The sequence below is a fragment of the Vicugna pacos genome, chromosome 13 (genome assembly GCF_048564905.1).
Source record: "Vicugna pacos chromosome 13, VicPac4, whole genome shotgun sequence".
Taxonomy (NCBI): Eukaryota; Metazoa; Chordata; class Mammalia; order Artiodactyla; family Camelidae; genus Vicugna; species Vicugna pacos.
The window spans coordinates 23,306,477-23,326,235 of NC_132999.1; the positions used below are offsets into that span (position 1 = coordinate 23,306,477).

The 19,759-nt window shown below is 42.1% G+C and overlaps 1 protein-coding gene across 4 annotated transcripts in view; it reads left to right on the forward strand.

Annotated features, from left to right (window-relative positions):
* Positions 1–18,332, forward strand: part of LOC102535561 (cytochrome P450 2J2-like) — a 41,643-nt gene extending 23,311 nt beyond the window's left edge. The window contains exons 3-9 of one of the 4 annotated variants that reach the window (XM_072974327.1): positions 2,395–2,544; positions 2,922–3,082; positions 5,714–5,890; positions 7,744–7,885; positions 9,950–10,137; positions 13,159–13,297; positions 16,401–18,332. In XM_072974327.1, coding sequence (XP_072830428.1) covers positions 2,395–2,544; positions 2,922–3,082; positions 5,714–5,890; positions 7,744–7,885; positions 9,950–10,137; positions 13,159–13,297; positions 16,401–16,579 — 1,136 coding nt within the window. In that variant the 3' untranslated portion in view covers positions 16,580–18,332. Of the gene's footprint in view, positions 1–2,394; positions 2,545–2,921; positions 3,083–5,713; positions 5,891–7,743; positions 7,886–9,949; positions 10,138–13,158; positions 13,298–16,150; positions 16,359–16,400 lie in introns of those variants that run through there. The other 3 variants (XM_072974328.1, XM_072974329.1, XM_072974330.1) reach the window with 3 other exon arrangements.
* Positions 18,333–19,759: the final 1,427 nt, after the last annotated feature.

Here is a 19,759-nt window from a genome sequence, read left to right on the forward strand (position 1 = left end):
CCTCAGGGACCCTGGCCGGGTCAACCCCAATGTCAGGGATTTGGGAGAAGCTGTGTCACCTGCATGAAGTCACTCTGGGAGCTTTGATAAATCAGTGTCCTCCTCACTCAATGATGTGATATGTTTTATAAGGAGAGAAAACCATGCATTCTTGGTGGCTGTTTCTGCTTTCCCATTGACATCTCTTCCCCTAGGAAATGGATGTGGATCATTTACTTTCTGCTGAGTATGTGATCCCTCAGTGCCTCTAGTTTCTTTTTCTTTAATATTGAGGTTGTGCCCCACAACATATCTCTAGCCTTTGGGTCTATATTAGAACAGTTTGGCATGAATACTTAAAATGTTCATGAAATAAACTTATACATTGAAAATTCTAAATGAAAAATTCAAATAATTTATTCTAACAAAGCACCCATTTTTTAGGTTCTTCTCAATTATTCTTTGAAATATTGCACCCATTACCTCTGCATCCATTCACTCTTATTTGTAATCTGCCCTGTGACACCTGGTGGCAGACATGAGTGATGTAACAGTGAGTAGAACAGACAAAGTCCTTGCCATCATGTAACTTACATTCTATTCAGAAAGACAGTATCAATTAGTCTAATAATTTAAAGTCTTAGTGTTTGAAGTGCACCTGCACTTATTAGGGGTATATCATCTAGCCCTGAGATTCAAAAAGGCTAATATATGTAAATAACAATTAATTAAGGAAACTGAGGAAGCAACAAGGCAGAGGGAACAGAATATGAAAAGGCTCTGAGGAGGGAAGGAGGGAAGGAGAGGGGTGAACTTGAGGAGCTGAAAGGGGGCCAGTGTGGCAGCACAGGGATTCAATGGAGGTGAAGCTTCTGCGTTTGGCCAGGACCCTTCAGGCACGTTCTTGTTAAGGATGCTGCTTTTATCTGAACAACAATGGAAACTCTCAAATGGTTTAAGCAGAGAAAGGAATCATCATGTCCACAATGTGAACTTGAAGACTAGGCTGTAATGTCAAGAATACAATAAAGGGATAAAGAGACCATTGCAGCATTTTTGGTTAGAGAAGCTGGGACCTTGGACTACAGTAGATTAGACCAGGATAGTGGCTGTGAAGTTACATGGATTTAAGAACTTCAGGGGGTAAATCCAGTAAGACATGATGACCTAATGGGGATACGATGAGGTATTGAGGTGGACACCCAAGTGGGTGATAGAGGGAAGAAGGAACATTTGGGGAAAGACAAGTGTGGGCTGGCTGGGGTGGGGTGTTGTGTGGAGCAAATGAGGAATTCAGTCATGGATACACTGAGTTTGAAATCCTTTAAGTCAGCAGAGTCAAGCAGACAACTGTATGCACGCCTGGAGCTGAGAGTCAGAAATAGATATTGACTATCAGTAGATGTCATTAAAATTCTAAGAGTTAATGAGTTTTGCTCAGAAATGGAGGACAGGGTAGGAAGACAAGAGGCCGGAAGATCATGAAACTTGAAGAACTGCATCATTTTGAAATTCGATAGAAGTAGATAACTTAACCAAAAATGGTTAGTTCCCTGTGATCATAGAATTAGGAGGAAAATCTGGAGAGTGACATGTCCTGAGCACCATTGGAAGAGTGTTTCAAGAGAGAAGTGTCTCAGGCAGCTGATGTATCCAGATGAGGTTGAAAGGGATCCTAGATTTGACAGGAGGGAGGGCCATTTCATGGAGAGGGTGGAGGCCAGAGCCAGGCATTAAAAGGGATTGTAGAGTGCTCTGGACAATTCTGAAGGGAGTGTGACCTCACCTGTGTTATGAAATGAATGATGGTCTACTGAGCACAGCAGATGGGGTATTTTTCCCATTTGCTGTGCTGTTATTTTTGCATAGACTGTTCACTCTTATTTAATTTCTTGAGTGATTCATTTATCGCTTAAGATCTAGCTTGCCATAAAGCCTTGCCTCCTTATGAGTAAGGAGTTTGTCTAATCAATAAGTGCATTCTTAGCATGTAGCACAACAAATACTAAACTGTACTTAGGTGACAAGTAATCAGAGCATTGGGTTCAGAGTCAGGCAGCCTGAATTTGAAGACCTGTTCTGCTAGTTACTAACTCTGTGACCTTGCAGAGATTACTTATATCTCTTGTGGCTCTTTTCCCTCATAAGCCAGATTGGGGGCGGGATGTTGACAGTAATGACAGTACCTAGCTCAGAGAGGCTCTGTGAGTACTACATTACACAATGCATTAAAAATACAAATGTGTCCGGCATTGCAAGTAAGCAGTACATACTAGTCATTATACCCATGGCTTTGGGGTTATTTCTCTGAACAGTTTTCAAGTATCTTTTGCCCTTCTCCTTCCTTCCATCTGATATACATCCCCATGGTATTTGTTGGCTGTCTTTACGTAATGTTGACTTTCTTTTTCCCAGGACTGATCATGTCCTATGGCCAGGAATGGAAGGAGCAAAGAAGGTTTGCCCTGATGACACTGAGGAACTTTGGTTTAGGAAAGAAGAGCTTAGAGGAACGCATTCAGGAAGAGGCCTGCTACCTCACCCAGGCAGTAGGGGAGGAGGATGGTGAGTGTGTCATAGGACAGGTGCAGCAGACTGCAGCTCATTCCTTCACTGACCAGATGCTTAATAAGTGCCCACGTGCCTGCCCTGTGCCCAGCACTGTGTAGGGCACCGAGGGGTTAACAGTGAACAACTAACCATGACCTGCCCTCATGGAGCTGGAGAATTAGACACGAGAAGATGGGTATAGAACACATTATTGATTTTAAATCCTGGTTGTCAGTTTGAGTTCCAGGCACTGACTGGGTACTTGCTGTAGGTCAGACCCTGTGGAGGGTGCTGGGGCCACAGTCTCAGAGGTGGTTCTGTTCTCATTCTGTCCTGTGTCATGTAGAGTACACCCTCAGAGGAAACAGACCCCAATTCTCCTCTCCCTCCAGGACAGCCTTTTGACCCTAACTTGAAAATCAAGAATGCAGTTTCCAATATTATTTGCTCCATCACATTTGGGGAGCGTTTTGACTACCAGGATGATCAGTTCCAGGAGCTGCTGAGGCTGTTGGATGAGTTCATGAGTCTGCAGACATCAATATGCTGCCAGGTGAGACGTTCTCACTTCCTACCTTAGATAAAGATACTGGGTTGATGTCAGAAACAGATTTTGTTTTTTTAAGCTAATGCATAGCCTTTTAAAATTGCCTTTAACACAAAATGTTTGAAATCAATCTGTTGTATTTATTTATTTAGATAAAATTGTTTAAATTTACTATAGACAAAAATGTTATTAACATTCATTTAAAGTACAAATTTCATATGACCTACTCCTATGCACCCACGTTGTTTTCTTAAAAAAGCACAATGTCACAATAGCCTTTGAGCCCCTCCTCTCCATGTTCTTCCCTAAACCTCCACCCCCATCCTCCCTCAGAAGTTCCCTTCTGTACCTGCTGCTCCCTGTCTGCACTGTTTTGATTTATACGTTAGATGCTCTTGTTTTTAAATTCTGCTTAGTTTTCTATTGTGTGACTATGCCACTGTTTATTACTCGATTCTCTACTGATGGACGCTTGGGTGACTTCCAGTCTGAGGATGTTGGGACTAAAGCTGCCATGAACATTCTTGTTTAGTTCATGTGTACACATCTTCCCATTTCTCTTACATTTATTCCTGGGTGTAAAAAGTTGTCCCCGTTGGCTGTACTACTTACATGCCCACTGACTCTTGATATGGTCAATCATCCAGTTTTGTCAGGTATTGATGCAGGGGGTTCAAACCTTGCCCCTTCCTTGATGGGCCCTGCCCTCCTTCTCTGTACTGCTGGGCCTGTGATTCTGTCAGTAACTCTGCTCAGCTTCTTGGTCTGTAAGCCTCTTTTCTGGATTTGAAAGACAGTTTGAGGGAAAATAAATCCTAAATGTTGCCTCTCTGGTGTCTAGAAGGGGGTTTGTTTTATTTATTAATGACAAGCATCTTTGCATGGAGCTTTAGACCCATCACACCAAAGGTGGTAAAGCAGTTCCTATGATTTCTGGCACATTAAAGGGGCCTAATGAATGTGAGCTATAATGATTATTGTCAATGTCATTTTTGCATAATATTCCACTTCTGTCTTCTAATCAAGGTAGTCCCTGATTGAATAACTCCCTATTCTCACTTGTAATCAAGGTAGTCCCCCATTCAGTAATTCCGTTTCTTACTTCTTAAGACAGAGCCGAGGAAGTCATTACAGTTCAGTGGGTACCCAGCTGACTGCTTGCAGGGATGTGAAATTCCCAGGAGGGTAGGATGGGGCAGCAGGGCAGGGGTAGAAGGATTTCTTAGAGACACAGAAGAGACCAGGCACATTGATGGACAACTAGACGCACATTATCTCTGCTGATTTTTTAAAACAGTTCTTTAAAGATAAAATGAAGCATCTTGATGTGTGCAAGCAGATAAGGGAGTATGTAAACAAATCCACACAGTGTCCACTGGCTCTGTGTAAAGTGGGGGTGGAATCTCATGTCTTTAGTCAGAAAGTAACCCTCAAGTCTGACTGGCAGACAGATAAAGTAGCAACAGATCACAACATTATTACTATTATCACAGGAGTATTATACCTAAAAAGCAGGAGAGCTAAAAGTCAAACTCGTGCCTGTTCATTTTAAATCTAGCCCACTTTCCATTATGTTATACTATCTCTTTTACCAGATATTATTAGAGAAAATATCTTCAAAAAGCACTTCATTTCAGTATAAAATGTCTTACAACACGGAAATTACATCAGAGTGGGGACAGACAAATAAATAGATATATGTTTTTAACATAGATAAATACAGAGACACATGACAGATAGACATGTTTTACCCAAACACACACACACACAAAATATATCTATAAATACACACATATACATATACATATACATATACATATACATATACATATACATATACATGCACGCACACACACACATACAACACAACTAGTGATAATTGCCAAGAAGTAAAATAAAACAAAATAAGGGAATGGAAGGAGGGTGCAGAAGTTCTGCTAATTATAAGATGATTAGGTAAGACAGGTCCAAGCAGATGACCTTTGAGCAGCACCTTAATAAAGGAAGAAGCTGGAGTTGTGCAGATTTCAGAGGAAGACCATTCCAGGTGGAAGGTACAGCAAATACAAAGACCTAAACAAGGACATCCTGGTTGCTATCACAGCGGACAATAGAGCTGCACTTTGAAGAGCAAGAGAGAGGAAGATGGCAGGGAGGGTAGTAGGGGAGGAGACAGGGGTGTGAGGGGCCAGCTCATGGAGAGCTATTGGCCAGGAGAATGAGGTTGAATTTTTTTCTAAATGTAATGGAAAGTAATCGGAGGATTGAGAGCCAGAAAGTGAAATGATCAGTTAAACTGTTAAATGACCCCTCTGGGAGCTGAGCTGAATGGGGTGAAGGGTGGAATCAGAAAACCTGTTGGAGCCTCTTACAGCATCCAGGTAGGAAATTCTGGTGGATTGTACAAGGATGACAAAGCAGATGGGTGGTGATGAGTCATCTGACACTGGTTTTATTGTGGATGGAGCGCTGACATGCTTGGCCAGAGGGTAAGAAGTGGGATGAGAGATTAAAAAACTGGAGGGTGACCCAAGGCTTAAGTATAAACAGAGAAAAGAGAAAAAGCAGATGGTTTCATGTCTTTAAAAGTGGAAAACTGGCACCATCTTGCCTCCATAAATTTTTTTCCTTAATCAGCTCTATGATGTCTTTCCACGGATAATGAACATTCTCCCTGGACCTCACCAAAGGCTCTTTAGTAACTGGGAAAAACTGAAAATGTTCGTTGCCCATGTGATTGAAAACCACAAGAGAGATTGGAATCCCACTGAAGCAAGAGACTTCATTGATGCTTACCTCCAGGAAATAGAGAAGGTGAGGAATCCAGAGGTGTTTCCCGAGTTTTGTTAATAAAGAGCAGTTGAGGGAATTCGAGTGTCTAATTGTTGCTATCACAAAGTTACCACAAACTTAAAAGATCACAGTTTATTGTCCTATAGTTTGAAACATCACAAGTCTGAAACCAACTTCACTGGTCCAATGTCAGGGTCATACAGGGCTGGCTTCTTCTGGAGGCTCAGGGGAAAATCTATTTTCTTGACTTTTCCAGCCTGTAAGTGCTGCCTTTACCCCTTGATTAACGGCCCCTTCCTCCATCTTTAGAGTCATCAGTGTAGCACCTTCTCTGCCAACAATGTTACATCTCCTTCTTATGATCTTCTTGCTCCCCTCTTAAAAAGATTCCCATGAATATATTGGGCCCTATGGGATGATCCAGGATCATCTTCCCATATCAATGTCTTTACCATAATCATACCTACAAAGTCCCTTCTGGCACATAAGCTACCATCCCTGGGTTCCAGGAATCAGGTCGTGGACATCTAAGTGGGTCTTTATTCAGCCCAGCGCAGAGGTGTAAATTAGAGGCAGTATTTCAGACAGTGGAGGAATATCATTAACTCAGAATTGATGAAACATTTAAAATATAGAAATCAATTATACTCAATTAGAAAAAAGAAATTCATTCACAAATTGTTAAATTAAACATTTAAAAATTTTAAAGAAATATAGAAGTTTAACAGTAATTAGCTCAATGCCTTTGAAACCTGAAATATTGCCAAGTCATAATGTGTCCTTGACCTTCTACCCATCTCTAAAGGAAATACACACAAAAGGAGAAATGGGTATAGTTTCATTATAGTTGGACCAATGCCCAGCTCCCTACCCCTTCCCTCAGCCCCCCAGGTCAGAACACAAGTAAAGCTGAGTCTGATGCCAGAGTTTAGACACAAGTGGGAGGGACCTTCCCTTCCTCCCTTGTCCCCGTGTCATCCACTTCCCTACATTATAGGAAAGAAAGAGGAAAAAACCAAGTTGGATGTATAGCCTTTCATGTGGTATCCCTTCTGGTTAATACACATCACTGCATCCCTGTCATCATCTGTGACTCATCGGATTATTTATTCCTCTCCTGGAGTTGACAGAGTGGTGGATTTCCTTTCATCTCCTCTCTTATTTCTCCTTATTGGCACAGCATTCCTGGAAGCATTGGTTTCTCCTCAGAGGAGGAGACTTCACCTGCTGTAAGGTGTGCAGGTGTGGAACCACGCACAGCGGAATGTTAACAAAGTGAAGCTTCTGGAGGAAGGTGGTAAAGATGCTGGAGAACCATGAGGAAAGGTTGTTGGAATCAGAAACTTTTAACCTAGAAATGCAAAGACTAATGGGAAAAAATGAGAATTGTACTTTAGAGAAATTCAGTTCATTATGTCAGGTATCAGTAGAGACACTTGTTGAGTGATTTCTGTGTGCCCTTTGTACCTCACATAATTCATAATGCCATTGTAATGGGTGAGTGTTGTTAGTTCTCTTTTGTGAAACAGGAAACTAAAGCACAGAGAGGTTTAGTGACTTGCTCAAGCTACACAGATAGTGAATGATGTGGCTAGTATTGGAACCCCCGGCTGTTTTTCCAGTGTACTAACAGGTTCTTCCAATTTATGGGCATAAAAAAAAACTAATCATCTTGATTTTCATCCACCAAATGTAACAAAACATCCAGAACTAGGGCAGGAGGATGCTAATGACATTCCATCCTCCTGAGACGGCCAAAGGGAAGTCATTTCTCCTAGGGTTCTCCCCTCCCGCGTTCTCTCCAGGACGAAGCCCCTGTTTGCTGTGACAGCCAAGAACTATCTGATTAAGCCAACAAACATTGTATTTTCCAGCATAGAGGTGACGCTACTGCAAGTTTCAATGAAGAAAACCTCATCCACAGCACCCTGGACCTCTTCTTCGCTGGAACGGAGACAACTTCGACGACGCTGCGCTGGGGTCTGCTCTACATGGCCCTGTACCCCGAAATCCAAGGTGAGCGCATCAGTGGGTGTGCCTGGGCCAGGTCAGGATGGTGCCTCCTGGAACACACTTCCCACGTTGGGTCCAGAGGACAGGTGGTAAGAGGAAGTGATGGTAGGACAGTCACAGCACCAGATAGAAGGGAGAGCGGGCACATTCATCAGTTTTTCATTCAGAACTGTGGTGGGTCCCTGTACTACAAACATAACAAAGGGTCCCTGCCCTCAGGAAACTGCCAGTCTAGTGGGGAAAACATTGAAGTCCATGGACATCTTGGTGAGTTCCCAGAAAAAGTGACAGTCCATTCACATGTGAAGTCAATTTCTCTACATGGTAGACCACTAGCTATGCTTGAAGAATCTGCTCAGATGTAAACTCCACTCAGATGTTTCCCTGCTCTGTAGGAAACCAGCATTATTTCCTTCTTTGGTGATAACCACATGCACCTCCATCACTTTGCTTATTGAGCATTATTTACATATCTCCCCACAGGCTGTAGGTTATTGGAAGTTAGTGACTCTTACCATCATTTTTCTTTCTCTAGACCCCAGAACACTTTGGGCACATGGAGGATAAACACTGTCGGGATACAGGTTTTCAAACTGGGGTAATATTTTATTAATACAATGTAAAGTCAATTTAGTGGAACAAGACCATCTTATTTCCCTAAATTAAAGCAAATAGAAAAATCGGAGTGCTTCCAGTGTACTACAAATAAGTTTTTTTCATGAAATTTTTATTACTTTCCTTATATGTACATAAATGTATGTTGTATATGTGTGTATATTTTTATTCCTGTGTCCTGAGTCATGATGTACAATGTATTTGTAACTGTGAATCACAGGGTTTTGTTTTCTGTTTTAACTTTAAAACCCACCTCATTAGGATATAGATTGGCTTCTTTATTAGAGATTCCAAAATTACAATGGCTTAAAATGACAGAAGTGGAAGCAACACAGGTTAATGGATAAATGAACAAATTGTGACACACAGTGGAATATTATTCAGCCTTAAAAAGGAAAAATCCTGACATGTGCTTTGATATGGATGAACCCTGAGGACATGATGCCAAACTAATGCAGTCAAAAAAGGACATATATTGTATGTTTCTATTTATAGGAGGTGTCAGGATTGGTTGAATTCATAGTAAGTGAAAGTAAAATGTTGGGTGTTAGAAGCTGGAGATGCGGAACATGAGGAGTTTTCACTGAATGGATGCAAAGTTTCAATTTTGCAAGAAAAAAAATGTTCTGGTGATTGGTTGTACAACAAACAACATGCATGTACTTAACATTATAAATCTACATATAAAAATGGTTATGAAGTTAAATTTCATATGTGTATTTTATCTTAATTTTAAAAATTTTCTAATGCTCTGTAAAAAAATATACTTTATTTTTCTCTCAAGTGAAATATCCTAAGCTGGGGAGTGCAGAAACCTTTGGGTTCCAAGCTCTGTCTAATGTGTTGCTCTGTTGTGTCTAGAGTGATGCCCTTTGTGGCCGTCTCAAAGTTGCCTCACCAATAAGGCTGCGTTTCCACCAATAGGAAGGGAAGGGAGAAGCAACCTTAACTTTAAGGGAATGTTCCCAGTGTTAAACATCCCTCAACATACATTCTTTATTCCAAAACTTAGGTCACAAGGGAATCTTGGAAATGCAGTTTTTAGCTGGGGAACCAGATATCCAGCTAAAATTTCTATTACCTTAGAAAAAGAGAAAAACCTTTAGTGGAGCACAATTAGAGAGTTTTTCTTAATTTGTGTGACACTCCCCTAAATCAGTTGATGTAAATTTCAAAACATCCTAAAGATGAAAGTAGATTTATCCTCACTAATAAGAAGAGGAATCTGAGTTTCAATAACGTACATCAGGAATACTGAGCAGCAAGAATTGCAACCAGATTTGTCTTAAACCAGGGCCCACTTTGCACTCAGGTACCTCCCTGAGAAGCTACTGTCTACACAGCCTGCTATAACTCTAGCCATTTCGATCCTGGTTACTTCATTCCTTAGCTGAACCAGGCTCAAGGAGGGTAATGAATACTACAATAATAGGACTTTCTTTGCTTTCTCAGAAAAAGTTCAGGCTGAGATCAAAAGAGTGCTTGGCCAATGGCAGCAGCCGAGTACGGCAGCTCGAGAGTCCATGCCCTACACCAACGCTGTCATCCACGAGGTGCAGAGGATGGGAGACATCATCCCGCTAAACGTGCCCAGGGAGGTGACAGTGGACACCACGCTGGCTGGATACCACCTGCCCAAGGTAACGAGGGCCTCCCTCGTGGCCTCAGATCTCCACGCTCACCTTTTTAAATGGTGGGACTCTCACCTGGGACAGTGACTTGGATTTTTGTCCTACGGGATCACTTAAATGGGGACAGAGATACTACACTCATGCTAGTTTCTTTTGTCTGTGTGTTGTCTTTAGAACATCAGTTCTAATATATATACATTATGGAGAAGAAGGGGGTTCCTAGGTCAAATGTGTGTAGGCAAAGCCTGGCTTTCCTTCGCTGTGAGATTTCTCAGTGTTTTGACTGTGTGATGTGCACTGTGATTCTCTGTGGGGAGACAGCAAGCAGCGGTTCTCAGTCAGACTTTGACACGAGGTCCTTTCTTTGCCTTGGTAGAGCTTCTCACAGGACTAGGGACCTCCCAGACTAACTTTGGAAAATTTGGCTTCACAATCTTGGGATTAGAGAATATTGAAACATGAAGGGACATTTGAGACCATGTGAACCAACGTCACGTTCATGCTGGTGTTTCTAGCATAATATCCACACAGGTACTTTTCCAGCTTTGCCCTTCAACCCCGTGATGGAACTATCATCTCACAAGGGAAACCCATCCAAGTGTGTGCCCTGTTAAATATCAGAAAGGAGAGAAAGGAACTGATGCTCATTAAGCAGCAATGATGTACCATGGACTATGTGGGTTCCTTCAGAATGTCTACATCAGTGCTCAGAATGATTCCATTGATCCCATTTTAAAAATTTGGAGTTGAGGCTCAAGAGAGTGAGTAAGTTTGCCTAAGATGTCTGAACTACAATGTGAGTTCCAAAAACAGACATGTACTGATTCCCAGGTCCATTTTTTTTTTTTTTTGGACTCAGCCATGTCCTCTGCATAGAAGTTGATTTACTTTGACTTTAAGAGTCTCCTTGCAGTTGTCCTCAGTTGGTCCCTCCCTGTCATCACAAAGGATACTGTTCTTTCTCTTCCCCACTCTTAGGATAGGGATAGATCGCTCTCCTGTTCCCCCTAGCGTTGCACTTGCAACTACACATTTAAACTCCTTTGCTTTCTTGCCACCTGTGGATGCATTCTAGGTTGGCTAAGTCCCTCTGTGTATGTCTTAGCTGGGGACAATCTCAAGAGGTAGAACCAGAGGATCTTACCTATGGGACACCCCTGGGTCACTGTCCCTGCAGCCAGGAAAAGCAGCTGTTCCTGGGGGCATTGCCTTTCCTGTTTTCCTCCTGATGGAACATCTTGTGGGAGGAGACAAGGGTCTAAATTATTTCACAGGTGCTCCTTGCATTTTTATAGTGATTCATGTAGCTCCGTAGATTGGGCTCAAGTCTTGTTCTACTCTGATTTTTAAAATCTGCTTGAAAAATCATCCTGAGAATGTTGCCATGTCATTGACTGTGTGTTGTAGAGCCTCCGAGACAGAGCTTTGAAGTCAAATGTCCTGGTTCAAATCATGGTTCTACCTCCTTCCACCCTGTGACTCTAGGCAACTTATTTAACTTCCTGAGCTTCAATTTCTTTATTTGTGAAAATTAATTTAAACCTACCTAACAGGTGGAGATGAAGTGAGGTCATCCATGTAAACTGATAGACGTAGTGAATAGTAAAAAGCTCCAAATAGCAGTCTTTATTCTTTCTTATTTTTTCTTTTTTTGTTTATTTTTTTATTGAGTTATAGTCATTTTACAATGTTGTGTCAAATTCCAGTGTAGAGCACATTTTTTCAGTTATACATGAACATACATATATTCATTGTCACTTTTTTTGGATGTGAGCTACTGTAAGATCTTGTATATATTTCCCTGTGCGATACTGTATAATCTTGTTTATCTATTCTACATTTTGAAATCCTAGTCTTATATGTGCAAATCATGGTAACTGCCCAGCTGAAAAAAGTCACTGGTTTCTCCAAAGATGCAGGCTGACTGGAACGGGGAGTGAGAGCAGGAGTGGGCAGAGATGGTTTCGAAAAGGCAGTGATGAGGATTAAAGGATGAATAAGAGTTAACTCAGTGGCAAATTGGGGAGGGAAGTCATTCCAGGCAAGACTAACAGCCTTTAAAAGCAGGGAAATGAGTGGGGACATGTGGTGACTTTGAGAAACTGCAAGATTCTGCCTGCAGTGGGAGTGCAGGCAGAGGGAGGGTCTCAGACAGTGTGAGGTGATGCATGCTTCATCTAAGAGTGAGGGTGGGGAGCTATTGAGGGTGTCTGTCAAGTTCCAGGTGTGCTGGGTGGATGGGTGTCACATGAAAAATTCCTGTTTAAAGCTAGCTCTGCTTTCAGTATGAAGAGCACAAGGTAAGGGGAAAGGGAGGGTATGGGTATAGTTAGACAGCTATTTAGGGGGGCAAGAGGGTAGCCTGGACCAGGGTGGAAGAGGTGGACCTAAAATGGAGGAGAAAGAATCAAGAGGAATTTAAAGTTAACTTGACCAGCCTTGTTGAAGGATTGGATGAAGGCAGAATGAGGGAAAGGGGGGTATTAAGGGGGCTCTTAGTTTTCATATTATGTGTCTGGAAGGATAGTGGTTCCTTCACAGGGCGACCTGATTCTCTTATTCAACCTTCTGTGCAATGACCTAGACATTGGAGGGAAGAGAACGGGAGAAACAAAGATACATGAGGCATTTTTACCTTGAAAGAGCTGCCATAGCCATCGGTTCATGGAGCAGCTGGGTTGGTTTGGGGACAATATTGACTGGCCAGCTGTCACGTTATTCTCTCATTGATGCACACATGTACCCTCCAAGTCCTGCACTGACATGTCCCTGGAGAGATCCATTTGGCAGTCATGAGTGGTTCCACTTCCCTGGTAAAATTCCCAGCAGACAATTACATCAATCATTGTAATCTGTCCCCTGGCAAAGAGCAGGGTCCTCGGGGTTGGTCTCAGAGGGTGGTGAGTTGAGGAGGTTGAGGGGGTTCACAGTGCTGTCAGGTTTTGGTGTGGGAGCCCAGGGGACACCTGCTGTCTGCACAGGTGTGTTGTGTGGATCAAGCCTTGCCTGAGTCTTTGCTGACTTTTGTAGGGAATCATGGTCCTGAGCAACCTGACTGCACTGCACAGGGACCCTGCAAAGTGGGCCACCCCAGACACGTTCAATCCAGAGCACTTTCTGGAGAATGGACAGTTTAAGAAAAGGGAAGACTTTCTGCCTTTCTCAGCAGGTGAGATGTAAGAAATACAAGTGTGGTGATCCAGAGTCCCTCTCTCAGCCCTTCTCTACTCTCCCTCGTGTGCTCTGCTCTTGTAGGAATGTCCTTGGAAAGCCCTGCCCATCCTGACTCCCTCTTGATGTTGCTCCACCTCTGGGTTCCCTGGGCGGAACATCACCAGGACTCATGCCCTTACTTCCTAAGTCCTGGTTTGACTCTGATGCAGATTTGACCTTCACGTTGTTCTGTCCCAAGAACACTGAGACAGAAGCTCAGACCCTGCTTGTTGTCCACAAAGAAGACTGGACACTTGCCATCATTTTGGAGTTCTTCAATATTTCAAGTTCTTTTTAAGGACCACCCACTTACACAGAACTAGATCCAATTTCTAAGAACGGAGTGGGAAAGGGCAGGAAGGGGGCAGTGTCCTTATCCTTATGGACTATAGAAGGTACAGGCTTAACTAGGTTGGATTCTACTCTATAAATGCTGCCCGAAGACATCATTTACCTTTTTAAATTCTAATTTGGTAAATAAGTTTACACTGTATACAACCTGAAAGACAAGAAGTAGGATGCAGTTAAAACCCTCATGTTTCCAAGGCAGCCAGATCCAGACGGGGGCTTTAACTCAGAACATTGTAAGATGAGTGGGAAATTTCTTAGCATATTTCAGGTATTGAATTATGTATGTTGCAGAGATGGTTTCAAGTAAATTCCCAGTTCCTTAGTTGTAGAAATATTTCCTGAGCACCTACTGTGTGTCAAGCATTCAGGCTTGAGGATAAGATAATGAATGAAGTGGAAAATAGAATCTCTCTCATACAGTATAATGTTGTAGTGTAACCTTACAAGGTTCAACTTCCTGTCACCACTTTGGAGATCAGAAAACTGAGGCTTAGCAGCAACAATATGGCATCTGAAGTCACAAGCTCAGGTGGCAGAGCTAGTACTCAGTGTAAACCGGGTTTATCAACAACTAAAGCCCGTGCTTCTCCTACCAGTGTCTTCTAGGAAAGTTACTAAAGGCTACAGTGAATTGACACTCTGAAATTCATCACAGTTTTCCTATCATTACTTTAAACTTAAATATAGGTTAATTTTGAGACAGAATCATTGACTGATGACTCTACTAAGGCAGAAGAAGGGATGAATTGAAATTTGACCCGTGCTGCATGACACTGTCCTGAGTGTACCTGGACTGACTCTCATCAAATCTTTGTCTATCTTCATCTGGTTCTATGTCACCTTTGCTCACAATGGACCAGCCACTTCATAATATGAAAGCAGATATGAGGTGTAGGAATACCTTCCAGTCTTCCTGTCTGCAAGGGCTTCTGGTGTCACATTACATTACAAAGTTTCACCTGTGTATTTCACGTGTTATATTTATTTTTCCCTACTGTGTTTTTTGCTACTGAGGGTTGTATCACACTCTTAATCACAGAACTCATTTATAAGCAAATCATCTCGTTTAATTCTTACTGCAACCTTGTTATTAGTAGTTAGAAAATGGATCAGTTTCTCCTTTCTTAATATAAGGAAAGTACAAATAAGATAGAGACGGATGTTTCTTTTCATTTTGGGGAGGGGCAGGCAGGTTTTACTTTATTTTACTTTTTAAATGATGTTTAGTCAGTTACAGTGTATCAGTCTCTGGTTTACAGCACAATGTCCCAGTCATGTATATATTTGTATATTTTCATTTTTATATTGTTTTTCATTAAAGTTTAGTACAAGATACTGAATATAGTTCCATGCACTATACAGAAAAAATCTTTTTATCCATTTTTATAAGTAGTGACTAACATTTGAGAATCTCAAACTCTCAAATTTATCCCTTCCCATCCCCTTTCCCCTGGTACCCATAAGATTATTTACTACGTCTGCGAGTCTGTTTCTGTTTTGTAGATAAGTTCATTAGTGTCCTCTTTTTTCTTTTCTTTTCCTTTCTTTTTTTTAGATTCCACATATGAGTGATATCACATGGTATTTTTCTTTCTCTTTCTGGCTTACTTCACTTAGAATGATGATTTCCAGGTGCATCAATGTTGCTGCAAATGGCATTATTTTATTCTTTTTATGGCTGAGTAGTATTCCATTGTGTACATACACCACAACTTCTTTATCCAGTCATCTGTCAGTGGACATTTGGGTTGCTCCCATGTCTTGGCTATTGTATACAGTGCTGCTGTGAACACTGGAGTGCATGTATCTTTTAGAATTAACATTCCCTCTGGATATATGCCCAGGAGTGGGATTGGTGGATGATAGGGTAAGTCTATTTTTAGTTCTTTGAGGAATCTTCATACTGTTTTCCATAATGGGTGCAGGACAGGGAGTAAATATGTTAGAACTTTTAACAAGGGCTTTGCCTGGATTATAGAATTACAAACATCTTTTATTGTCTTTATATTTTTCACACTTTTATTTCTTTTTGCAGTGAACTTGTATTACTTGGGGAGGAAGAAAGGTATTCATACCCTCACACACAAGAGGTGGTGGTAGAGTCTAATGTGGGTTGTCATAGCCCAAGTGGGTGAGGAGGACATTCAGGAAGGGGAGGGGCAGCAGGAGACTGGAGTAGGTGTCAGAGCACAGTGGGGATAAGACAGACTCTGCCCTGCATGGCGGGACCATGGCAGGGAGATTCCCAACCATTATAGAGAGAAATCTGATGCAGGGAAAAGGTGCCTCCTGGATATTTACTTGCTTACCCTTTTCATCAGTTTGCTTTTAAGAATTGAAAAAAAAATAACACAGGGTTTGGGTTTTTGGTTTGGGTTTTGCTACTGGATTATTGAAAGACTTTAGGCCAGACTCCACTTACAAGTCAACGCAGACCTCTCACTTCTTTCATCCTCAGGCTGAACCTTCACACCTGTGCTCACCTGCCTGACCCTTGGAGGCACTGGAGTGTGTGATTGTGGATGGATGCTTTCTGTGCCTTGGTTAACTCAGGTGGTTTTGATCAAAGAAGCCGAGTCTATAAAGCCCCACAGCCCAGCACGCCCTCCTCTTGCTCAGGATTTGCAAGACGTGGTGGAAGGTTTCAGTTGTTGCTGGGCGCAGAGACTGCCTGGTAAGGTAACACGTCTTACGTTTTTGTCTTTCAGGAAAGCGGGTGTGCCTTGGAGAGCAGTTGGCCAGGTCCGAGTTGTTCATCTTTTTTACTTCCCTTGTGCAAAAATTCACCTTCAGGCCTCCAGACGATGAGAAGCTGAGCCTGAAGTTCAAAACGGGCCTGACCATCTCCCCAGTCCCCTACCGCATCTGTGCTGCTCCCCGGGAGTGAGGTTGTCCGGGAGGGCGGGGGAAGGAAAGCAAGAAGAAATCCCATGTCCCCTTGCCCCCATGGCACTATTGCCCGCTGAGAAATGAAAGAACAGAATGACCTGCCTCTGAGGAAGGTCCTAGGACTTAGACTCAGAGGAAACTGGATCCAAACCCCAGGTTTCCCATCCCCAGTGTAGCCCTGAGTGCATCAGTTATGTGGTGAGTGATTTGCCTCTTCACCCAGAAGATGAAGAGGGTAATGATTTTTCTCTAAAAGAAGAATCACTATAAAAATCAGAGTAAATAATGGACTTTACTGATCTGAAAACCATAAAGCACATCATAAAATTTGTAGCTGTGACCTGCCTGCCTCCTGCTTCCTTCCTTTGTCCTGGATTAGCTTCTGGTCTGTTGACGTGGCTCGGGTCAGATTTTGCCAAATGGTGGGTGAGAGTTAGCAGACCCTGGGGCCAGCAGAGCTGTCAAGTGGAGAGACTTTGTCCCTCCTTCCGCCATATTATGTACCCTCTTTACAGAAGTGAGCTACAGAGGTTACAAAAACTGCTTCCTGATGCCCCGTGGCAGGACCCACCCGGGGTTCCAGTGCCTTACTGTAGCACTAGGGCCTCAACACTGCTTTCCAGGGGCCCTTTGACTGGCAGCAACTGGATGCAGCTGAAACCAAGAAAGGAAGAGGCCCGTTTTCACCTCCTGTTACACGTGTGCCATCCCGTCCACAGTGAGAGCCTCACAAATGCTCTTTCTCTTTCCGTGTGGAATGAAAGTGTACGAGAGTGACTCCTGGGACTGCTCAGGACCTTGCTGTGTCCCAAGGTCAGCCCTGTGACAGAGGGACAGGACAGGACTGGAAATGTCAGGAATTAGACAGAAGCTTCACAGCTCTGACCTACTTTATGAAGAATTCTTGCCTTGTTTTAACTTTATCACAAGTACACACTGGTGTTTCTGCCATTACGTCTCTCAAATGACAGTTCCAAATAGATTTGTATTAGAAGATTCTCCTTTGTTTTACTCTGCTTAGTTTGGATGAATGCAATCCTGCAATATGGCTATTAACTTAGCATTTTCTTATTTAATAAAATTGCATTGCTTCCCCCAATATCCACATAACTCCGGTGATATCTTCCTCTGTGTGGAAAAACCAAACATTCGGAATTGACTTATCTTCTTAGAAAGCGTAGATGGAGCTGTGCTTTGGAAATAAGTCTCACATAAATAGTATTTTCACATGAATAGAACACTTATTTTTTGAGCATGAACTGAGGCAGATACCCAGTGACTGACAAGGGAGGAACAGGGCTGTCTCTTCTTCAAGCCCACAGTCGAGTGCTGGTGCTGCTGGGGAGTGGGGGATCGTATACCTACAAATAAGTGCGCAGTGGCGGTGCCCACTGGGGAAGGGGCACCACGGGAAAACTTTCTGAAACACATGCAGCCATGGCATCTTTCATCACTCTCTCCATGGCACAGCGGTCTCCAGGGGGAGGGATGAGTGTGTGAAGTCCCTCGGGTTGGTCCCTCCCCCACCTCAGCTCTCGGAAACCAGCGCAGTACATTGTGCCCTGGATTCCTTCCATGTTTACCCTCTTTTTTAATGAGACAGAATGACTTTACTTTGACTTCAGTTTTGGAGAATAATTTCACCAAATACAAAATTCTAGATTACCAGAATTCTTCTTTTAGCACTTTGGAGATGACATGTTGTTGTTTTCTGGTTTACACTTCCTAATAAAAGTTTGTAATAATTTGTATATTTGTTCTCCTATTTGTTATGAGTCTCCTTTTTAGGAGTATTTTTAAGGATTCTTTTCCTGTATCATTGCTTCTCAGTAGTTTGTTTATAACATCTTTGTATAGTCTTCTGTGTGTTTCTCCTCATTGGGGTTCATGGACACAACTGGATCAGTGAGTTTAATAGTTTTAGAAAATTTGGTTTCATTTTGGTCGCTATTTCCTCAAATCGTTTTCATGAACTCACCCCTGGCCTCATATAAGTGGAATTTCAGTCGCACATAGGTTAGTCCCCGTGATACTGACCTACTAGACACTAAAGATATGTTAATTTTTCTTCAGGCTTTTTTTTTTCTATTTTAGTTTGGATATATTCTATTGTCCTGCCTTCAAGTACTCCAAGTTCATTATTTTTTTGACAGTCTTATTCTGCCATTAAGTCCATCCATTACATTATTATGTCATGTGTTTTTTCCACTCTGGAAGTATCATTTGGTTATTACTTTTACAGTGTATATTTCTCTCAACTAATTTCGTATGATCTTTTAAATCCTCGAGTACACTTATTTTCAGTTTAAAGCTTTTTTCTGATACCTCATCATTTCTATCAATTTGTATCTTCTATTAACTGGGTATGGGTCACATATTCCAAATTCCTCATATGTGAGGTAATTATGGATTGACTAAGTAAAATTTCCAGATTGTGTGTTTGAATTCTGTTGTCTTCTTTTAAAAATTTTTTAGTTTTCTTTTGACAGTCAGTTAATTTACGTAAAGAACATCTTGGGGTTTTTTTCTAGGCTTGTTTTAAAGCTTTGTTAGAGTGGGTCAAGGGCAGGCTTCTTTCTCGAGCTCCTAAAGTGTGATCTTTCTCGGGCCTCTACCTGCTCAATATGGTCTCTACACTCTGTTCAGAATCCAAATAATTCCAATGTGTGAAAGTTCTGGCAGGCATTAAGCTGACAGCTCTCTGGCAGTTGTTTTATCCCCAGTGGATGTCCTTTGCTCAGCCCCGTGGGGTCTCACCCTACATGTGCACAGTGCACTATTTAGCTGATCTCTGAGTATTCATGAGGTTCTTCCTTGGCATAGCTTCCTCCTTTGCGTTTTCTGCTCTGTTACTCCATCACCTCAAACTCCAATCTGTATGTTCTCATCTTAGCAAGATGTTATTGCTGTGATCTAAATCCCTCCTCTTTCTCACAAGGGAGTCAAGTTAATGCCTCCAGACACAAAGTCATAGAGCTTGCAGTTCATCACAGCTGTTCCTTTCTTAGGGGGATCAGAGGCCTGAACTAAAAGCTTATTTTTCACTGAAGTATAGTTGATGTACAATATTGTGTTAGTTTCAAGTATATAGCAAAGTGATTCACTTATACATGTATATATTTCAGATTTGTTTCCGTTATAGGTGATTGCAAGATATTGGATATAACTCCCTGTGTTA